We start from the raw sequence: 24,418 nt of genomic DNA on the forward strand, positions 1-24,418 counted from the left end.
GGCCTGTCTTCTCAGACAACAAATATCATTAGCAGAGAAAGCAATAGATTCCAAAGGTGGCAAACTGCATTATTTACCCTCTAATTCTGCACCGTCTCCATTGTCTATGTCAGGAAGACTTAGGAGAATCACAGAATCATAGAATATCTTGAGTTGGAAGGGACCCATCAGGATCATCAAAGCACAACTCCTGATTTTGCACAGGATATTTCCAGGAGTCACACCATGTGCCTGAGAGTGGTGTCCAAACACTTCCTGAACTGTGTCTTGGCTTGGGCTGTGAACACTTCCCTGGAAAGTCTGTTCCTGTGTCCAACCACCCTTTGAGAGAAGAACTTTTTTGTAATACTCAACGTAAACCTCTCCTGACACAACTTCAGGCCATTCCCTTGGGTCCCGTCACTAGTCAGCACAGAGAAGAGACCAGTGCTTGACCCCCGCTCTTCCCCTCATGAGGAAGTTTAATCTGTGATGAGATATCCCCACAGACTGAGGCTTTTCATCCTGGAACCAAAACATGCCAGATGAGAACACCATAGCACTCTCTATGATAGGAATAATGCTTCCCTGATTTGATAAGAAGTAGCTCAGCTGATACATTGCAGGAGCTATTTTTTTTTTTAATTGCTTTATAATCTCCAGCAACTTCAGTATGTAATGATCTCCAGTGACTGCTGTTTGCTTTTGCCCTTACTTACTGTGGAGAAACATTGGGTCAGCGTATAACTTCATTACGTATAAAAGAGATTGACTTGAAGACACTTATGTAAGAAAGAAAAAATAAAAAATTGGACTACCTGCTAGGTAACTTGCAAAATCTTCTCTTCCAGCCAGTGCAAGCCAGACATTTTTAAAAGGGCTTTAGTAAGAGCTCTCCATACTGGAGTTGTACACAACCCACAGAATCTAAATGTAGCCATAGTAGAGAATGTGCTGGTGACAGAGATGTTCTGCTGTATGCAATTCACTGGGCTGTAGACGTGTTCCGGGGTGTTCAAAAGCTAATCAAGTAACAGGAAGCTTTTCTTCAAAGTAGATATTTTGCCATCTTAGAACTTGTCCAATTCACAGTGTATTTTCTCAAGCACTAGAAAAAGCACATCTCTCATTTGGGAGAGATCCCTCTGAACAATACATCAGACAATATAATTTTGCAAGTCCTAAATCTACACCATAGAAATTCAAGAGTTGCCATTGGGGCAGCTTCAAGTAACTGTAACCAATGCCTTTGCAAATCCCAGAGAGCTCAAAGACACCGGCAGCTAAAGGGAAAACCTCACTTGTATCTCCTTTATTATATGTAGAAGGTTTAGTTTTATTTCTGAATACAATGTATAAGATTCTGTTCTCAGTTCAAAGGTACATACTGACCTCTCAGTTCAGTGGCCTTTACACTGATTGCAAGAGAGCCATCAGAAATTTACATTCAAGTTACTGATAGCAAGCTCTAATTCAGAAAATTCATCAAATGTTTCTATCTGTAGGTGTTCTGGCAGTAAATAGTCTGATGTGATACTTATCAAGATCACTGGAACAAACATCTTTTATTAATGCATGTAGAGCAGGTTTTAAAATATTCATAGCTATGTATATTTTTGTTATCTGGCATGTGCAGGTTAGACGTTAAAAAATGCATGGATCAGTTACTAGTGTCACAATCATGTAAACGGAAGTATTTGAAAATTCTTTATTGCATGTTTCCTTGCATTAAAAAATACCCCAAACCTACTAATCTGTATACTAAGACCTTCCATTGTCCGATTCAAGATATTTTTATAGCAGCATTTATTAATTTTCCATTAATGATTCCCAATATACTCCTGTTTTACCACATATTTATCATAAATAAAATATAATACACAGATATACTGTGAAACCATCAACTTGGATTACTGTAGTTCTACTAACTTTAAAAGTGGATGTGTTGAGTCACATCAAGAGCTGTCAAGTGTATGTGCACATGGACACACACATGCATATCTTATATGCCTAAAGGTACTTTATGCTTTGGTGAGACAAAAAAGACATATATTTACAGAATAAAATTCAGTAAGAACGTATAGATACACATCTAGTTCAACAGAGTAAGAAATATAGGAAATTTCCACTATTAAACTGTACTTTAAAAAGTCAAAGTCTGTTGGTTAGCAGGGCCAGGAATTAAGTGTACTTCTGCAACAAACTGTCAGTATAGGCAGTTTCATAACAATCATGTTACGAGAATACTGCTTAGACCCAATGACAATCATTCAGTCTTAAGCAATTGAGCTGAATATCCTTTCGCAGATGGCAGCTCTCCACAACGACACCACAGAGTCTCCTGTCACCATTGAAAGTTGGCTGGTTTTTTTTAAATGATGAGGGCTGTTGGATACTGTTGCATCTCCTGTGTGGGTTTTCCACTCTACCCCTAACTCCTCAAAAGAGAATTTTAAAATTGTACAACTACTGCTTAGCACAAAAATAATTTTTGCATCAGTAACAAGTGATGCCTTTGAAATGAACTTCTGTCCTCCTTGTATGTTAAAAGAAACACTATGTGAACTATCAGACCAGAGCTAAATAACTATTGCAATTTGAACAAAATAGTCTCAAGAGACTGGTTGCATTTTGACTATGAATGCAGACAAGTTCAATAGTATTGTGTCCACTTTTGTTAGCAAACAAAATACTGAAATAATTGAATCTCAGCAAGAATTGCTACAGGTAGATAACACAGCTCTGGTATCTAAAAACCAAGTTCAGAACTTATGTTTACTTACAGGTAGTATGTTCATAGAAACATTAATACCTTTGGAACTTAAATGAATTTATCAGATAAATTTCTGTTGTGAATCATTTGCTCGGCTTCAAAGAAAAAATGTTTTTAAATTGTGGGAAAAAACACTGTCTGCTCAATGTCTTCTCAATTTAGACAGCTGATCATTTAGAGATGGGACTAAAATCAAGTTGAGTCACCAACACTGAATATTTGCCAATGCTAGATATCCTGCTACCTTGTACAAGAAAGCTAACAGCTCCCTTTCTGAAAAAAAAAAAAGGCTGGAAAATGTTTTCTATTTGTATTACAAACAACAAGCTCAAATTTTGTCATACGTTTTTGCTTACATATTGAATCAGGTGCAAAATCCTATCCTGTCAACTAACTGGCCGTACCTATGCTCTGAGAGCTGGTTGCTAAATAAACGGACTGTTGAAAAAAATTGTGGGGAGTGAGTTTGGAGAACATAGAACTATTAACAATGAAAGTGATGGGATTGACAATGACAAACCCAATTTCAGACCAGTAGGCCACTACTTTGAATTAACAAAGATCACTGGGAATGAAAAGTTCTGTGGTAGCTTGAGTATTCTCAACACAGAGATAAGACAACTGTCATATACTATTAACTTCAACTTATTTTCTCTTATATGACTGAAATCAGAATCAAGTCCCTGAATATAAAGGAACACCACTTACAAAGCTGTACTTACCAGTGTATCTTAAACTAACCATATATTGCTGGAGGGATATTTTATGCAGAAATAAGATACTGCTTCACAAAATATGCATGTAAATATCCATTTTAAATTAATATGTAAGACTTGATATTTTAGGAGTTTTTACTTCAAGTTAATATTAGGGGAGGAAATATATTACTGCTATATAATTGAGAAAGCTAGATAACTTAAAGAAATTAAGTATAATGGCAGCTAGACTGTTATTTATATTTTCTGCTAAAGAGAGCTAAATAAGATCTGACTGCTTACTGTCCTCTGCTGTAATCATTGAAGTCCAGTTGCTATAAGCATTGCCATAACCATTGGAGGCAACCACTCTCATCTCATACTCAGTGTAGGGCTGCAGGTCTCCAACCCTGTGCTGTAAGGAAGCAGTAGGGCTGGGAAGCAAACTGTAAAGAAAAACAGCACGAGTTACTTCAGAACACATCCCAGCACATCAAGAAAGACCAAAACATTAAGTCTGGTGACAAGACCAGCCACCCTAAAGGTGAGCCGTGTTCAAGGGAAGGGGACTTTTCTTGCTCAGCAGTGGATGGTGGCCTTGCTGCGCTCTGCGTACTCTAAAATGTCACCAGCAGAATGCCGCTGCCGCATCTGGAGTTGGTAGCTGGGCGTGCCCGGGGCGTTGTTGCGAACTGGTGTAGACCAGACAACCTGAAGACTGGTCGGAGTAGCAGATGAAAGCCTTGGAGGCATCACACCATCTGGAGCTGTTGAAAAACATGGATGAATTAGAGCAGAGAAAACCATGGAGAACATATGCCGTGTGGAAACAGAATGCTCCATATACTGGAAAAACTGTTCCTCAGGATCAACAGTAATGTTACCACGGTCCATTTAGTTTAACATTTTCACTACTGAACAATGCTGATTCTTAATTTTCTTCTTTCCAATACGTGAATATCATCTTGCTAAAAGCAAACCTCCAGACACCAAAAGTAATTCAGAAGCAACATATTTTCTACCACCTGTTCAAATATTATCTATTTCTCCCTGTGCCCAGCTCTGCCACCCTGAGAATCTAAGGAAATGCTCACAGAAATGTTACCCAGCATGAGTAAAATTGATCAGACTTTTTATCATTCAGATACCTTCTCACCCTTACAAATTAATAATAATTTTAAAAGAAAACAGAAGAAATTTTACATTAAGAACATCTTTAGGTAGAAACCAAAATAGATTCACTTAAGTCTCAGTCTGTAGCCCACTGTTGTGTTAAAGAAATTAATTTTTATGAAGTCCAAGGAACTGCAGATGAAAATGTGTCAGTAATGATACCACCAATGACCTTTCACTGCTGCAAATTTCACTGCATGCAGTAAAAAGAACTATGACAATTTACACCTGTGAGTTTATGGCTTTGCTTTTTCTTTAACAAGAGATCAATCTGTTGAAGAAACTTTCTGTATTTAAACACATCTGTAACTTTTATATACAACACATCTGTAGCCGTATCTCTGTAACTCTTTTCTAGAGTTAAAACACTGGAAAGTTACTGCCTTTGTAATTTAAACTCTTGTATAATAGCTTTGCTTTTCATGGTCCAGTAGTTATCATTTGCTTTTTTTCCTTTGGTCTTTCCAACAGAAATTCTTTTTCGTTGATGTTATTTTCTTCTTGTCTCTATTGAAGAAAAACCAGTCTCCCAGACCTCTAACTTAAAGTGTAGTTGTAAGCCTCAGGGGCTAAGTTGTAAGTTTTAAGATGAGCAAACAGTAATTTACAGTAAGCTTTATGATTTTCATTTACCACCTGTGTATGAGGTGATTACTAAGAGGGAAGAAACAGACTTTGTGATATACTGTCTCAGCTATTCTCTCCCTCAGACAGGTGAAAGGATGCATCAACACTGAAAAAGAAAGCCATCAGTCACATATAATAGTTTTCATTTAAACTGATATATACATTAACGGATATGTGAACTAGCATCTGATATTTTTATTCTGATTATTCTTATATCTGGGGCACTTCAACATATTTCATCTCCAGATCCAAACTGTATTATAGGGAAAGGCACAAAACATGTCTCGCTCCAACCAAAGAAATTTATTCCCTTTGCATTAATTTTTAAGGTCTGTCAGTTCTCAGATTTTTACTAAAAGCTGGCTTCTGGGATACTGGAGTTATCAGGTACTTCTGATAGTTGGCCCCTAGCCCTACAGCCCTCCTGTTTTTTTTCAGGACAAGATGAAGTAGAACAGAACCTCCAGCTTCCCTCATTCTCTTCTGCTCCTTCCTGTCACTGTGCAAAAGAAAACATATAATATGGGGGCTTGAGCCAGCCTGTGTTTGGAGGCTCCTTCCTGCTGCTGTTATCTACATCTAGGGAAAAAGGCTCCAGTAAATCCCAAGTAAACCTGAAAATCCTCCTGTTTCCAAATCCAGAAAATTTCTGAGACTTATGTAATTCATGGTCTGCAAATACCATGCCAACACCTTCAAGGCCAATACAGAGCTTGTGAGCACTTCATCTCAGAGGGAAGAAGGTGGCTGGCTTACATTAAATAGCCCCAATATCCCTCCAGCTGAGCCATCAAAAACAAACATTTGCACACCAAATGTCTCTGCCCATGACATTCACTCCCACAGTAAAATGGAGAACACATTTATTTACCTTACGTAACATTGTTCTGTTTAGCACCAACATAAGTAGAGCTGGGTTTAAGTTGTGTAATAAAAGGTTTTTAAACTTATGCATGTAAAGTACAGTACTCTTAGATAATCATGTATTATTTTGGTGTCCTTTATAAGGTGATTCCTGAAGTCAAACTGAGATAGCACAAGAAAGGTGATGAAATGAAAGTAAAAATTTTTAGTTCAGGGGTTTTAAGTATTTTTCTAAGCTGACACCAACAGAAAGAGTCAATATTCCTTCAAAGCTGGGTACTACCTCATTTGAAATGAAACTCTTCAGATTCAAATCCAGCAGTTTTTGAAGTTCACACAGAAGCTCTACACAGCAAAAAAAAGCTACATCTAAAAATGAATCTAATTAGCCGACCTAGCAATTTGGCCAGGAAGTCAAAGTTCACATTATTGAGGGGACAGTGTGAGGCAACTCACAGAGGAGGCAAAAGTGTTAAATTTATTTGCAGCTCTGTCAGGACACACGACTTCACCTTTGTCTTTCATTTACCAATCTGTTAAATGGAGATAATAATACTTATCCTTCTTTGTAAAGCTCTCAGATCTACAAAGTAAAAGCTCAGATTAAGCTTTATGTATGTATAGAGGTGGTTATTATAGCGACACGGGAATGTTCATCAAAAAACAAAGATGTAGCTGTCTAAATGTCAATAACAATTCCACAGTCCGGATGTTATTTTAATGGTGTAGGTAATCTCAGCTAAATGTTCAAATCTCTTCTACCAACAAAAGCACAGCATAAGGATGAGCAGAAAATTTGGACAAATCTCTACTGTGAAAGTCACCTGACCCTGCGTCTTGGTAGAACAAGCCAAGCCCACTACTTTCAAACCAACATGTTTCAATATACAGCAACTGTATTTATCTGAATGGCTTCCTGTTGCCCACAGAGAATTTCCTCAGTGATGTACTAGTGAGTGTTCTCCAAAGGAATGGGGCAGGGGGGCAGGAAGGTACAGCAAATAAATTGTCAAGTCTCTGCTGAGTCATAATGAGAAAGGTGCTCTATTAAACTAATCACGATTTGCTCATTAAAACGGCAGAGCACTTACCTCCCAAAATGGTAATTCTAATTTGCACACAAAACATCCTCTGACTATTTCAAGCATTCCTCATCACCAAGGTCTTCAGCTTAACCCTTTTTATCCAATCCATATCCCCAAGAGACTCCTCACTACCCAAGTAATAACTGGCAACAAGCAATAATTCTACTGTGAATTTCTCAACAGAAGAGCCATGTATCTATCAGCTTGATATATTGTCTTTAAGATGCAGCGTTGCTCAAAAATCTCCCCTCGAGCTTTAATATGACCCTCAGGGGGCAAGCACTCCACTTGCAACCTACTGAATCAACATCTAGCCCAGTAAATCCTCACTTAGTGCAGAAAGTCATGCTTTGTATATCAAGAGACCACAAAGGCAGAATAAAATATTTAATCAGATGTCAATTCTAATAAAATAATTAATAAACAGTTCCACAAAACAATAAAAACTGAAGACTGCTTCAAGATGACAATGATATATTGTATTCCAAATACTCAGGTACATGCAGATGGATTGAGAAAGATCTGATCCCTCTTCAGCCAGTAATGTGCTAAGCAGCCTTTGAAACTTTTTGCCTCAATTTCTTTATTTAAATAACATGTGCAAAACCAGTCAGCTTTGTAAGTATTTGTTTATTTTAGGACAGCAATCATTGTGCGAAATGATTGTGCTTAAATTTTTATTCCATGTTGAAAGCTTATTTTTTTCTGAGAGGTATTCATTATATTTATCATAAGGATTTATCTAAAATGCAAATTTTCTGAAAGTAGATGACTTCGAGCAGGACTATTAAAAGGTGAGCTACTGTTAGGACAATAAATGATTGTTCAATTATAAAAATGTCTCCTTTCATAAGAAGAAGAAAAGCCAGAAGAAAAGCAGAGCTCAATTACATATCTATAAAATTGGTACAAACTCATAGCAACTTTGAAGTGTCACCTTTTTAAACAGTGATCAGATATACTGACCCCAATGTATCCATAATATCTCCAGATGGGCATCTAGAAGATTTTGGAGCTATGAATATATAACACTATAAGCTGTCACATCTGCATATATAAAATATTCAGCATTTTTATCTTATCAAAATATATTTTGTACATATGGATGCAAATGATAACTGCAGGGATTTAATTACAGGGGAGAAGAAAAATAAGCTCTCAGCGTTTGCACCAAAACAGCAAGGAAAAGTTCCACTCAGACTGCCTTTAGATGAGTGTCTTGCTCTGTCATGACTACTCTTCCTCTTTTCCAGGTTCAATTCACAAATTTCTTTATCTCATTGTAGTGCTTGTTTTGGTACTCCTGGTTCTTTCTCTATTTTAGGTCATTTTATTTTGGCACTTTTTTATTATGGAAATATTTGGCATTTTGACATTTGTTTGACATATATACACTTTGACATTTGTTTCTACTGATTTTCTCAGGTATGCCTGTTATCTAGTGGTTTGCTCAGTCCAAATAATTCCAGTCTTTTCACTCCCCATAATTCTCAACTTCAGCATGTGTTTTAGTTTCATTTCAGAGAAAGACAGGCCATGATGCTGGGCCATATGTCATCACTAGAACAGCCTGCTAGTTATAAACCTTTAGCTCTTGGCAAAGCAGAAGACTACTTTTTTTTGTTTCTTATCTTCACAGGTTCACCGAAGTTTACTCTGGTTTGGTTTTTTACCCTTTCCCCCTTATTTTTCCTTCTCAGCATATACTGAATAAAAGAGTTCTTGATTTTTTTATTTACTATATATTTGTGACCATGTTATTTCTCCCACTCTCAATAACTAGAGAATGCACAGAACATTTTTGGGTTTTCTTTCTAATTTTAAAATTTCACTGATGGATGTTTTCAGTTACAGATATAGCTCCACCTAACAATACATATACCAAGGACAAAGCATCCTTATTCAATGGACAGCCTTGCACTTTGGAACATGAAATGTGAAAGGTTTATGGTGGTCCTCTTGCTATCCCCTCTCTGGCACATTTATCTTGGGAAGAAAGGATGCTGTGTTTTGCTAAAAAGCAAATTGAGAGATATAAATAAGCAGCTTAAAGCCTTTGTAAACTTAGAGTAAGTCAAAACTTGTTCATACCTCATGTTAGTGAAATTTTCATTTCAGAGTATAATACAAATTGGGTACAGAAATATCTTGTTCTCTCTTCATGATCTATCCTGTTTTATACCTCTGTTTTCTGCTGTAATAGTAATTTCATTTGAAAAGAAATGGTTTTGTAAATCTATTCAGACAAGCATTTCAGCATTAATCCTTAATGTTACCTGTATGGTACAATAACATTCAGAAAAATAAAAATAAGATGTTTGAAAAAAATCTAAAATTTATCGTTATCTGGATTGAGTATGTAATTTCTAACTGTGGATTTTTCTGCACTTTCACTGTTTGGTATTCCTAGCAGCAAAGCATAATTTTAGTAGGGCTCTAAAAATCGACTTGGGATTTACTCCATGACCTGCAGACCCAACATTTAAGACAATTGTCTTTTGAAAGCCCAAAGCAGGCTTACTTATTCCTCATTAATATTGTTCCAGAAACAAACAAACAAACAAAAACCAAACCAAAACAAAAAAAAGCACCATCAAAATCAAAAACCAAAACAATCAGACCTTCCCCTCCTTTTAATGAACTTTTCTTGAAGTACAGCCTCAACACTTGCAACCTGGGCGTGGGTATCAAGTGGAAATACATTGAAGAGATGCTCCTTTCCTAAATATTACATTTCACTGAGGTCAACACTAAAAAAATGTCTTACAGATTTGTCACCTCACCTTTCCATAAGAAGCAACCTGCCTTCCTTCTTTATATTAGGTGGACATTTGTCCATCTTACTCAGCAAGAACTTTACTAAACTCTAAAAGCTAGAAAAGAATGCCAATAAACAATTAACTGAATGATTAATGATTTTCATACCTGTAGTAAGGGCATTGGCTAGAATTTATAACTGCCCAGTAAAACCAATTATTCAAAAGGACTGTTCAAAAGGATGGCAAGCCAATAACTGCCATATGATAATTTATTTTTTTAATACAATGAAAAATAAACATATGGAATGGTATCACAGAATCAGGCAGAAACTGCAATCAAACAAACAGTTCTTGCTGGTTAACTGTGACTCTGGCTACTGGAAAATGAAATATCTCTGTAAAATAGCTTTAAGAAACTATCAGATCTGCCTGTTTTAACTTAGGGAGACAGATGTGGCAAGAGCAATGGGACTAAGATCCTGTCTATAATCATGCAACAACTTCAGCTTCCTACATGAAGTAGCTTTAGAAATTGAGGAAGTTTTTTTGGATTGCAATAATTATTATTAATATAGGACTTTTTGTAGTTGGTTGTTTAGCAGTTTTGAGTTTAGGTTAGGTTGTTTTTTCAAGGAAAAAGATGAAAGAATTTGACATAATCTTCAAAATATTACAGCTTTCTTTATAACTAGTATCTGGCATCAGAGAGATATAACCAGAGGCAGGCATGGTACCTTCCACGCTGATGGAAACACCTCTGGTGATTACTGGTTAGCAGACTCTTGGCTAAATTAAAATCTCTCTCTCCTAACGTTGATGCCAGAATTTCAGAGTATTGGAGGGTGGCTTTTAAGCTTGCAGCTTCTTATTTGAAACTAAACAGTTCTTAGATAGTTCTGGAAATCCAGAGCCTCCTCAAAAGCAACAAAGAAACCCCCAAATTTTATCACTCATGGTTGGGAAAAGCTGAGGGAAGAAAGTTTAAACCTATGTAGTTAAAAGAACTGTAAGTATATACACATTGAAATCTTCAACTTCACAGAAGTTTTGCAAAGATAGAGAATGTTTCCCAGGACACACAGCAATGGGATTAAGCTTCTGCAAAAAATTTTTAAATCTCCATCAGACTAAACAAATGCTTAAAGAAAATGAGGTAACTTACAATTTTAAAGAAAGAAGATGGCATGACCTGAATTCCCAATTAATTTTTTTTCAGCCTAAGAATTATTTGAAGGGGATTCTAACGCCACAGAAGAAGAGAAAGATAAAATAAAAAGGAAAAGGCACAGAGGTGGTGATGTTACAAGAAGCATAGGCATTGCTCTGAAGCATAATCTCTTAAAAATTATTTTTAATATGGTTTATTCTATGACTGAAGGAAAAAGGATAACATCAGATATTCAAAACCAGAAAGCACCATTCTACTTGAGCAAGTGGACATGGCTTCTGCAAATGATTATTAGCTATACAGGGCTGTCAAGCATTGGAACAGACCGCCCAATGAAGAGGTGGAGTCACCATTCCCGGAGGTATTTAAAAGGTGTGCAGATGTGGTGCTTAGGACATGGATTAGTGGCAGACCTGGTCATGTTAGGTTAATGGTTGGTTGATGACTTTAAAGATCTTTTCTAACCTAAATGATTCTATGACTCTATATTTCCATCCAATGTGGCAAAAGAAACTAAGAAAATATAGCAACCTCAGCTGAATGGTAAAGAAAATGGGATACTGGAAAACATGTGAATGCTCTTATTAAATAAGAAGTCTCATTAAATAAGAGGTCTCCTCATACTGCACTCCTGCAATATGGATGTGCTGGTGGACTGCTAAAGAACAGACCACCCTCAGTGCTACCAGTTGATGTGCACTTTGACAGAAGCCTCAGTTTACATATCACTGTATGTACAGGCTGAAGAACAATGCAGGGGTGCAAATTAGCTCTGTAATAAGATTACCTGTAGTTATTTTTAATCCATAAATTTCTCTGTGGTACATAATGGATGGTGTGAAATACTACCATTTCGGATGGAAACCAAGCTTGAGAGTGCCCATAAATAGAAAATGGACCTGACAAAACGACACATTAGCTGGTGTTAGGGAGCCACTACACACAGTGGGTGGTGCAGTCTTACTATATCTTGAATATCCTACAGGTATCTGTGAGATCCAGGTCACTGGACTACCTTTTGGCCACAAAACAACTGCAGCCAGAACAGACTTTCATCTCACAAATTCTTTCCTTACTTGCAGAAAGAGGAGGAAAAGAGGTTCCCTAAAGTTTCTGCTCCAAGTAATCAAGGCAACACAGAGCTGGTTTTTGTTCACAGCTACTACTTAAATCCTTATGATATATATGATAATCACAAAAAGACTTTGACTCAGTGTCAAAATGAGTCAAAAACTCTACAGACTGGGAGTCTTATCTTTAGTTGCAAGAAATGTTGCTCACCTCAAGACAGTAGAAGCCATGCCAGTAGAATACCGAGTGCATAATTCTTTGAAAATTGACTTCTTAAGGTTCCATCAAGTGTCTTGTAAAATTTTGCTCCCTGGAAGTCTGTTTCAGTAGCAACCACATTCTCACAAATGGAAGATTAAAAAAACCAGCTAGGCAAAAAATGCCCTAGCAACCCCCCCCGCCCCCCCCAAGAATATACTACTTTGCTCCAATTTTCACGCTATTAAAAAGCATATTAACTTTTCCTGTTCACCTGAGTTGGGCAAGGCTGAAAACAAAAATATCAAAGCCACAATATCTATTAAGCAGAAACTCTGATTTGTGCATCATCTTAACCTGATTCTCAATTTAATCTATGACATTCAAAGCATATAGACTTTGAAGTAGCCTATATTCTCTAGTTTTCTTACGTTAAGTATAGTATATGTCAGATTCAGAAAAAAATACCAAAAATGAGTGTATATTTTATTAAAAGCCTATTTTTATTCTCTCTGTCTCTTTTTAACAAAAGTCTAATTTAGCTGTTGTTCCCTTAGGTACGAGGTACACAGTTCATAATTCATTTGATATAAAATGTCAGTTTAGATTTTTGCACTTCTTTGATAAATGAGAAAAAACATGTACATTTCAATTTCCTTCTGCGAGGTTTCACTAACAGAAGCCCCCCTCCCATTGTGCTGCTCAAAGACCTTTGCGTTAAATTAAACATCAAGATTCAGAAACTGTAGGGAATGATATTTCCAAGACATACAGTACAAATACATGAGACTGGGAAAAAAGGTAATGATTTTTCCTACCAGTAAAGTGATGTCTCCCAAAGAGTATCTTTGATCCTTGAATTAGTTCTCAGTTATAATTTAATATATCAAAACTGTCAGCAGCTTTCCTTACATTTAAACATAAAGTGATACAGTCAGCTCCACAAAAAGCAAAATACAACATTCAGGGGCTTTCTTCCCCCTACCCCCAAACATGTGCTTGTGACTCTGAAGTCCATCAATATTAATGAGGAAAATCTGTGTACATCAAAGGAGACAGCAAAGAATTAATTTAATTGTATCTTTCATCGTTGCTAGTATGGAGTGGTTTTTTTCCTATATAACCAAACTCTGCCATTGATCAACGTGAAAAACTCCCAGGGGTGTAATCTGCACAATGGAATAGAGAAGAATCAAAATTTTAGTTCTGGAAATAAAACTGATATAATTAGGAAAAATAGCAACAAAACAGTGTGTATTATTGTCTTACGTAACACATGAAGCCAAGGCTGACAAATCTGAACAACCACATTTACAGAGTAAACAAGAATTCTTATCACTCCTCAAAATGCCAACTGCAATGCTATGGCTGTCACTTCACGTTACGGTCCAGTCCAACAGCTGCGGCATCAATAAATTAGGCTGTATTAGAAAATAGCAATAGGATCACATTCTGATGCTCATGCTGAGAACCAGCACTGATGAACAACATACATCAGAACCATGAACCACAGAATTCAGCACCTTCTCCTCTTGCCCTTTGTTGCTGCTGTGCACACTCCCTCACCCCAGCCTGGGAAGTGTCATCGGCCCCACATTACAACAGCATCTGCTCTCTTCTCCCCCAGTAAATGAGACTTCCCCCTACACCCAACAGCAGAGTTTCAACAGGATAGGTGGGCAGTATTCTGCATTGCCTGCTTAAGAACCCAGAAATTAATACACTGCCCAGCAACTGGGAGACAAGATGAATGATTCAGATCTTCTTTGTGTTAGCCAGTGTTCTAACAAAGAAAAGCTATTAAAGAATATGAAAGGTAACACCTCCATTGCATCTAACTGTGACAAAAATGCCTGACTGTTTTTAACCCATTACAGTCCCCCAATAAATATACAGAAATTGTATAAATTGACAGAAATATGATCTAGGTGTTATATACTGAAGCCAAATATTTAATATTTAGGATGAATAAAAATCAATTCGGGCAAGACTACTCCCACATAGAAATAATCTGTTCATACAGCTGACTTCTCTGATGAATAGGGTAAAAGGATTACAACCTTTTATAGCCAAGCTATCCACATAGGAATGTTCATACAGAATTATTAAGTAGCTACCCATCAGTTAATGCCCTGTTCTAGACACTTGTAACAAATCAACCATTTATATGAATTATCTCTGGGCTTCATTTCCTTAGATAATACTGAAGAACACATAAATTCACTGGAATTGGTGGTAGTGTGTCAATATACAACAATAAACGATCTACTTACAAGTATTTTTACTGAAAAGACCTTGACTACCATCATCTCGTTCAAAATCAGGTAGCCTAATTGATTAAAAGTCATTTTACCACCATCATGCTTTATTCAAACCCAAACCAGGCTGAATGTGTTCTGCCTTCTGTGCCACAAGACATTTTAGAGCATTTACCCCAAAATACATGCACTGTTAATCAGAGGTTGAAGTAAACTAAATATCTTGGTAATACTTACTCTCTAAAATAGTGATTTTCTTCAATCTTTTGACAAAAAGTAAAGAGCCAGAGGAAATTTCCTCTCCTTTGCTCATTTTTCATACATAGGGCTAAATCCTCCACACAGAAAATTTACAGCTGATTAATTCAGATTACAGCCATCAGTTGAGTATTTTGGACAGCAGTATCAATTTCTTATGAATAACCCTCTCAAATGGGCTACTTGGTATGTAAGAGTACTCGTAACTTCAACTTAAAGAAAAATAGAGAAAAGAGAAGTATTTTTTCTATATATAACACCATCTCTTCAGTTATTCAACTCCTTTTATATATATATATATATATATATATATATATATATATATATATACACATTATTAGAAATTTTTAGATATTCCAAATTCAGTCAACCCGAATGCATGCATTTTCTCTGTACATACTGCATTAAACTATGGTGACACCTTTCATAGAGAGGCAATCCCCCCGTCTAAGCTAAGAAAAAAAGCTAAGTCAGTCTAAGAAAAAAGGCTGACAAACTTTGTGACATGTATATTATAGTTTCCAGCATGAGGAGGAATATAAAATTTTCTTTTCTTTAACCTTCTGTTGCTGACACATGCCTCTCTCTCTGTCTCTAAAATGGGAATAGCAATCCTCAGTCACCTACTGGAAATCTGAATTAGCAGATACATTTGTAAAAATCATCAAAGCAAATAGGTCAGTACACAAACAGTAAGGATTAATATAATTCAATACTGGACATATCCCCCAGCAACATGAAACACATTAATTCCCCTTCTCATTTTACTCAGCTGGAATTAATCTAAGAGCATAGTATTTCTTTGTCAGAGGAATAAGCATGATCTGCATAGAGATCCAAAGATAAAAAAAGACAGAAAGCAATCATTATACCTTAACATGCTATATGATATATCATATACATTTTTGTGTGTGTGCACCTGCACATGCATGCAGACACAAAAATAACATTCAGAAAGAAAAGAACAGTGAGGAAAAAGCTGTCAAATGCCAGGAATCAACCTTTAAGGGCCATAGACTCTTATAGTTGCCTTTTTTGAAAGAAAGAGGGTAGCACACACCAACACTGCATTACAGGAACACCAGAGGAGAAGTGGTGGCTCTAGTCACTAATTCTCATTCAACTTCCATTTTCTCTCCTTTTTTCTGCCTTTATAGAGAAGCTTATTTCTCCCCAGGTACTCAGCCGACTAAGCTAAAGTTAACAGCATAGATGTAACAGACAAAGGGGTGCTACACTAAGAAAAAGTAGTGTAGCAAACTTAAAACACCACCAGAACAAATAATTAACTACAGGAAGGAAAAATACTTATTTTCTGCAAAGTGTTTTAAGAATTCAGATATAAAGTTTCAGATGTTTTTAATTCAATTTCAGATCCTTTTCCAAACTACAGAGAAAACTCTCAAAATGTAGTTACTAAAAGTAATTTTTAACTGTATATAGAACCAGCAAAAAAATGCAAGAGCACTTTTATGGACATGATATTTAAGAAAGATTATCTCTAATTTTTTCCCTAGCTAAAGAGAGGAAAAGAACAGTGATTTGATTTCCTGTGTGTTTAAACCTCAGCAAGATCTTAAAAAAAAACCTTAATTTTTTTCCCCCCATTAAGCTTTTTTCCCTAATATGGAAACATGATAAATAAATATGCAACAGGGTGATAGAACTTTGCTGGAGGTGTAGAGTCCATTGCAGGTAGAGGAACTTCAAAACTTCCTGAACTGTGCAAAGTGGTTCAAGCCTTCAAACCCTGCCACTTCACCAAAATGCTTTATGATCACCAGGCTAACTTCCAGAATCTAGATGCGCAGAATCTTTGAGTGCAGAAAATACAGAATGACATGACCAAAAAAAGCCCCAGCAAACCTATGAACAAACAAAAAACTCACAGATATTTGCCTTTGCTGACAGTTAATGAAAATGAAGCTTTATTAAAAAACATACAGGGGCAGGAGTTGTCAAAAAAAAAAAGAGAGTATAAAAACATGGACTTTTTAGAAAAGCAACACAAATCATCACAGCAAAGTAACACAAAAATTGATCCGATTCCTAGTACTTACGTATATCTGAGAAATGGTTCTAAAGACAAAATTCATGGTGTGATTTTTCAAATGTCTTCTGTATGTTTTCACCAGGAATTTAGACAGCATTTTATTGTAGAATTCCTTCAGCAGAACCTAACTTATCAAATAAGCATTGCTGACTTCAGTCACAGTACTAAAAAATCTAGTTCAGATTTGCTCCGAATGAAGAAAAATCAAAAGTAAAAAAGGCCCCAGAATGAATAAGCTTGAGATTATATAAAATTGGCACACTTCTAAATTGTGTCCTTTTTTGTGTATAATTGAAATTGGCCTGACATAGGTTCATGTGGTAGTAGGTAATAGTTTAAATAACAATCTACTTCTAAATTTCTCAACAGCCCATTTGCCCCATTTCTATATATTCTTATGTATTTCTGAAGTAAATCAAGCTGTAGTTTTTCAGCATGGCATCTTCCCTAGTACAGATTTCTTCTAAGAGCTCTTAAGTACAGTGTGCATCTCACTCTAGGGCTAAGGTTTTGGAAAGACCTGAGTGAGACCTTTCCAGTGAGGTTAATTGCCTGCTTATAGACAATCAATCAGCTGCAGCACAGCTCTCCCTGTCTCATCTGACTCTCCCTAAGCAAGCAAAACACATCCATGTCCTTCCAGGCAATTAAAATTGCTGGTTTGATCTTCTTGTCCCAGCTGTTCCATGCTGCTCTAGAAGAGACAAAGGAATTGTGGAGATGATAAATACAAGTGCTTTTATGTCTGGAGCATGGAAAGATCACAGCTGGAACTATGAGAGATCTGCCCAGCCCCAAAAGCACAGGATGCAAAGGCAAAGAGAAGGAGGCAATCAGAAGAAAAAGACATAGTTGGAGTGTCATTGGCTGCTGGCAAAACTCCCCAGGTTTATGAGTAGGGACTTGCACTAAGCTTCAGTTTAAAACTTTATAATGTGTGGAGTTAGGCTGAGCCCCAACTGGTCGCAGTTTAGGAAAGTGAGCTACAAAGAGGGCATCTCTGTGCCTCCCATTGCCAGAGTTTGAAGACACAACTGTTCAGGAATGAGACTTCTCTGGTCTCTTGCCATGCAAAACACCCACCCAAAATCAAGAATGGACACAGTATGAGCTCACTGAAAGGTGTGCTGAGCAACCTGGGAGAGGGGTATAAAAGAAGAAAGCAGCACTAATGAAAATGACAATCAGTTCAATACTGCAAAGATTGGAGAAGCATTACTGTTTCAGTAGAACAGAAACTCCCAGCTTCCCACACAAGCACTTTTGGAATCCTACCCTTATATCCCCATGAAATCACCTTTCTGGACAAAAGGAAATGGAATGGCCAATTTACATGGCTTGCTACTGACCCTTTGTAATTAGCTAGGTCATTGATGAGAGATGCAGGAGAGCTCTTCCCCCCTCCCCACTCTATCCTGGTCTCTCCTCAAAGTACCTGTAGAAAAGATATGGTCACAATTTTTCACTAAGAACTTTCTGTTAACTTAGAAAATAAAGAACAAAAGAATCCTCTTGGATTCTTTCTCTCGTATTTCTCTCTAAAAAGGGAAGAGAGAGAGATGAAAACAAGAAGGAGGAAAAGGAAAGGAAGAAAAAAAAAGCGATGCCTCAAACATCTGAAATTTGAAGCAAAGGACATTCTTTCAAAACAAATTTTATGGTATCACAATGTGATACTAGGAAACATAGGAAAACAAATCCGCCTCACAGGGAAAATTCTAGCATATTCAAGTTTGATTTTTCTTCCAACATAATTCTGACTTAGCATCAGTTTTCTTTGTTTATTGAATATTGATTCCTCTAAGGAGGTCTGCTGGCTTCAGTGATCAACCTCCACGAGCAAATGTTTTCAGATGCGAATACAAGTTGCATGATGTGGTTCCTACTTGTTTGCGTAATTAGATCACTGGTCGTGTGATGAGGTTCAGTATCCAGTCTCTGAGGCATTGCAACTTAAACTAACAGTGGCTGACACCCTCTGGTTGCAGGACACCATCTCCTGTAGATATTGAACAAACATCAACAGCTACAGGTATGCAGGCTCAAGTTGTGCTGCTGAGAACAAGCCCAGGCAGTGGCATACAGTATTCCACTCAGAAAGAAGGGACCTGCAACGGGCAGGGACTTAAGGGTCCAAGCAAAATCTTACATCTTTGCATGCTAAACATTCCTACACTGTGCAAATCACAGACAGAGCACATAATCGAACAACATACTTAATAAATCACGGCAGAGTTTCAAGAGGCACTTCACTACTCAGACAGATTTTTTTTCAGAGTATCTTTCCTTATATGTTTTAAATAGGATGTATCAATTCTTTGAGGCTCTTTTCTGTAGATAAATCAGCAACAAGTTAATGGTTTGTAATCCCCAGTATAAGAATCCACAGGGAGTCAACTCTGCAACATAATACAGAATTACCATCCAGAACAGTCTTCAGACCTCTTGTCATGACTTGGAAATCCAGTCCTTTTTCCTGCTTTGTAGGGGATGATTCCACCCTCCTGCTTCCCATCAGAGCAGCAGCCTGCCCTTCTTTTTGCATCTGTTTATTCAACATAATCCATCTTCTTCCCATTCCCTTCCATACTCAGGCTTTGGTGTCCAGAGGAAGAGAATAAATGGATTTAACTAGAGTATAAGCTATTATCAGCAGTGATTGCAAATTTCCTTTCTGCTAGGTCACCATCCCTTATTACAAAGCAATTTTAAAATAATGGGGTCTTCTATGTGCCACTACATCAGAAGTAGCACTCATTGAGGAGAAAAATGTATAACCAAGAACTCTCTGCAAAAGGTTTTCTCCCAGAATTTTGCAGTTTTATATCCTACCACTTCAATTAACTTATCTAATTAAATTAATTCTAAAACAATTTGTTTTCCAGATCTTTTACTGGGTGGCATCCTCAAATTAATGTGAATTACTGGCTAGAATATTATTTTTTACAGTTTCTACCAAAGCAGTTTAGGACAAGATAAATAGAACAAATTTATTCCTTCTGGAAAAAATATAAAACTCAAAAAAATTTACTTCTACCTCTGCAGTATGAAATTTGTCACTAATCATTTTAAACTATGCCCTTTTATGCTTCTTCCATCTCTTTTAGCTTTCTATGCAATTCTTTGATGTAACAAAGACAGTTTCAGAGAAGATTTCAGTTCATCTGGTAAAAAAAAAGCTTAAAGTCTTGAGGCAAAAAGCAGTGTATTTAAAATTTATATACTCCATAATGCCTTTGTTCTGAACTTGAACATCCTGAAAAACTTCTCTTTCTTTTGCTTTCCAACTCTGAAGATCATTTGTTCTCATGGTTTCAGCTTCTTACTATGCAACAGTGACTTTAACTGGTGGTTCCAGCATTTAAGTACATGCACAGTCATGGCTGACCCTTTCTGATCAATTGCCAATCCATACAGGTTTGACTGATAAAAGAGCCAATTAGATTTAAGCAAATTAAGGGACATCACCAATGTCAACCACTTATTAAACTGAATGCTGAATTCCATGCATACCAAACACTAATGCAGGGAGTCCCATTAAGAGTTGAGATCCTAACCCCATTAGTAACTCCAGACCACCACAGGGTAAGGGTCAAAACAAAGTTTCATATTTATGGATTACCATTTGGATTCAGTTTTTATTTTTTTAGTCTTTCCGAGAAGTCTTGAACCTGCACTGCAATTTTAGTTGAGAGCGTAGATAAAATAAATTCTTTATTTCTAAGATAGCTTTTTTTGAGTGTTGACTTTAAGCATGACAAATCAGCTTGATAAGAAATGAAGATATATTCAATCAGGTAACACTAAAGCTTTGGTGCACTTTATATTGTGTGCAACGTGTTTTAAAGCTAAAAAAAGGAACAAAAGCAATGCAAGTTGGAAAAAAATATTGTATCATAATTGTAAAACAGTGATCAGCAATAACTTCAAAATGGAATACTACTTTGTCCTCTATCACTCTCCTTCTCAGACAATCTTCCATCAAGCTCCATGAACTAGTCCTCCCACTGCAGATTTCTTAAATAGTTTTAAGAAATACTTTTTCAGTATCCTTGTAAAGAGAATGGTACATTTTAACACTTATTAAAAGGCTATGCTTTTGTACATAATGAGACCTATTTTACTTTTTATCAAACAAAACTTCCAAGTGAAATCCTGGCCACTGAAGTAAAAAAATAAAATTCTTTCTTATTTAAGTAGCATCTAGATTTCATTTAATGATTTAGAAAGTGTGAAGGCACTGAATACTGCCCAGTGTAAAATTACCATTATACTCATAATTTAGCATGTAATGGAATTGTATAACCCTCAAAGGCTCCTTATAATAAACATCCATAGTAATGCAAACCTATATTGCCCTAGATACACACATGTGTGTCTGTACATGTGTACACATATAGAGAAAACACAGTGTATGAGAGAGCACTTCTCTCATAAGCACTGCTTCATTTATTATTCATTTCTCTACAGATCACAGTCCACTGGACAATAGTATGGAAGATTTCTTTAATAACTCTCACTGCTAATTTAATTCTACTTAAACACACATATCCTAGTGAATGCCACATGCTTTTCAGCATGATTTTATGTGTAAATCAGGATAATATGTTTTCAGATCATTAACTAAAAGGAAGCATGAACTAAAACCTATTTAACCAATGAGGTATTGCTTTTAAACTACCACAAGGTCATAAAAAAGATAATTTCAAAGCTATAAGTTTTCTAATTGTAATCAACAACAATCTAATGATGAAAGAAAGTGTATCTTAATGGCTGTCATAAACTTGTGCACATCCCTGCTTATCTTTAAAGATCCTTTACCTTGTCATTTGGTGAAATTTTCACTACCAAATTTTGCTAAGCAAAATTGAAATGTGACACTGGAGTTAGAAATATCAGTGTCTTACTGCTCAGTCTTAAATGTGCAGTAAAACTCAGATGCAGTTTTTTTATTATATAAGAACGTATATTTTTAATAGTAGGTGCAGCTTGATAATCAGATAGGAAAAGTATAAAACGTTCTGGGAATTGACTTTTTCCTTGTTCCTCAGTAATCTGTCATAAAAACTCTGTGTTGTATTTACTCACTTTTCTGAAGTCCCCAAACCCAATCCATCTGTTTGCAAGCAAGTTGTTTCAAAGCTGGGTTTTTGAACTCCAAGTTTTATGATTTTTCTCTCCTTTTTCTTTTTTTTCTCTTCTTTTGCTTTCAAATTGTATGTACCTTACTCTATATTGCTCTTGCTCAACAGCTACACCATGCATCTCTCAAAAACAAGTGTTGTTGGACTCTCACTTAATTAATTAATTAATTAATTGTATCCATTGACATTTATTTAACAAAAACTAATTAGCTAGGGTGTCCATTAAAAGAAAATACAAAAGAAGCACATCTACATCAGCTATAAATGTAAGCTTTCTTGAAAAAAAACCAAACAACAACAAAGGCACAAAACAAATCATTGTAAAATGTTTAGGGCATATTTGCTCAACTCTCTTATTTCAAATTGTTATGAAGATAATATCCAGACTGGCTTACAGCCTAATTCACTGTAAATCAGCACATTGTAATTGACTTTCTTACAGCTACATTATTTTGTGGATTCTGGCTCAATATATTGCCAATGATTTATATTACTATTATTAAACAAATTCCCTAAGTCTATCCAGTAAGTGCTCCTTGTCAGCACTTACAACTTTTAATCTAAAACAGATTACAAAATGCAGGTGAGTCTCTCCATATTCTCGGGCTAGATTAGCTGTCCATGCCAGAATACACCACCATTCACAGAAAAAAAATTAATTACATATTGCACTTCTCACCTTCATAATACACAACTACGTACTTTCATTTTCTAGCTCTTAAATGGAACAAAGTGACAAATTAGAAGCCAAAAAGAATTTTGTGAGTAAGAACTACTAATAGAAACATATTCTTCTGAACTTCAGTCCTCAGCTGCGATAACAAATAACATTTTGTTGAACAGAGTGTTTGTATAATTGTTACATGCACAGAAAAAGCACTTTTTCATACTTACCTCCTGGAGGCATGACTATGGTTATAGCATCACTGATCAAGCTGCCCTGGCTGTTGGACGCATTCACTTGTACTGTGTAGTTAGAAAATGGAATCAGGCCTTTAATGGGTACCCATACATTGAATTCCTTGCTGCTGCACAATATCCGAGTATCATTTACAGTAGAATAATTAGCACTATCTGTTACGGAAAAACAAGAAAGGGAGGGAAAGAACAAATGTTAGACCTTGCATCTGCTACAATTCACTGTTTTTATGAACCAAGTCTTATTTCTACTCAAATGAAGAGTTGCCACTTATACCAGTAACACACACAAATTTTTGGTCTGTTGGGAAGAAAAATCATTATTCACGATTTCTTCTCCTTTTGCCAACAGTTTGTGGCATTTGTAAATCTTGGTAAATATACTGATACACAAACCAGACAGTTGCAAAGCTGATTGCTATGTACAGCAAAAATAAGTTCCAGAACAGTTCTGTGATAATTGCAGATTCCAAACATTAATGGTAATTCTTATACCCATGAAAGACTGGCAAAACATTTTGAATTTGCTAGGAAAATGCTTAACTTAGGAGTTGATAAGCGAATTCCATTGCATGCATAACAAACAGTCATCTGCAGTAACAGGTTTTCCAGCATGGCCTGCAGTTCTTGCAAAGACAAAACAAGGATTTGAAGTACTTAGTTTATCAGTTGAAATCATCAGAGGACACCACAGCAACCTACATGTCCTTTGCAACCCTTTTAAGATCTCAAACTTAAGATAAGACAATATTGTACCCTACAAAAATTTTGAAAAAAACCCAAAACCTCTCCAAAATAACTAGTTAGACTAGAAAATAAAAAATTACAAACGTCAAGTAACATTTTTTTGACTTAATGAAGACCTCGGTCAGATATCTCAGAGCCAAGCTGACTCACTTAAATATCATCCTATGTTTTGAGTATATGAAGTACCACATAAACAATTAATATTATTATTACTCACACTGAAGTCAATAAAAATTCTGTATTACAAACAACAGCAGAATAACACTAGTCGAAGACCACAGGTATGAGAATGAGACCAAACAGAGCAGAACTATAAAAATACTGTAAATCAATTAAGACATTGTCACAGCTAGAAGATTCAGTATTTACATCTGAGTCTTTTACAAAATCTAAATAAGACAGAATTACAAAAAACCTAGAAAAATCAATTTTAAAATTAATTTTTTAAGGGACACTCATCGAACTTGCTCATTTTGATGCAAGTTTCAACTGAACTATTAAAACCAAAATGCTATTAAATCAGAAACAATTTTTCAAATATTCCATGTTTCTATGATGTGCATTAAGGTGTATTTGCAGTACCTTTCAGTCATGCTCACATTACATTTTTCCATGGATGAGTGATCTGGATTTTCCTCTAATTTGGGG

The 24,418-nt window shown here is 36.2% G+C and overlaps 1 protein-coding gene across 3 annotated transcripts in view; it reads right to left on the minus strand.

Moving 5' to 3' along the window:
* The window catches only part of USH2A (usherin), a 374,988-nt gene that overhangs the window by 134,546 nt on the left and 216,024 nt on the right, over positions 1 to 24,418 (minus strand). For all 3 annotated transcript variants that reach the window (XM_038134130.1, XM_038134129.1, XM_038134131.1), the window contains exons 38-40: positions 23,000 to 23,179; positions 4,064 to 4,214; positions 3,751 to 3,893 (exon numbers count right to left, since the gene is read on the minus strand). In XM_038134130.1, the coding sequence (XP_037990058.1) occupies positions 3,751 to 3,893; positions 4,064 to 4,214; positions 23,000 to 23,179 (474 nt within the window). The remainder of the gene's footprint in view (positions 1 to 3,750; positions 3,894 to 4,063; positions 4,215 to 22,999; positions 23,180 to 24,418) is intronic.

The sequence above is a fragment of the Motacilla alba genome, chromosome 3 (genome assembly GCF_015832195.1).
Source record: "Motacilla alba alba isolate MOTALB_02 chromosome 3, Motacilla_alba_V1.0_pri, whole genome shotgun sequence".
NCBI lineage: Eukaryota > Metazoa > Chordata > Aves > Passeriformes > Motacillidae > Motacilla > Motacilla alba.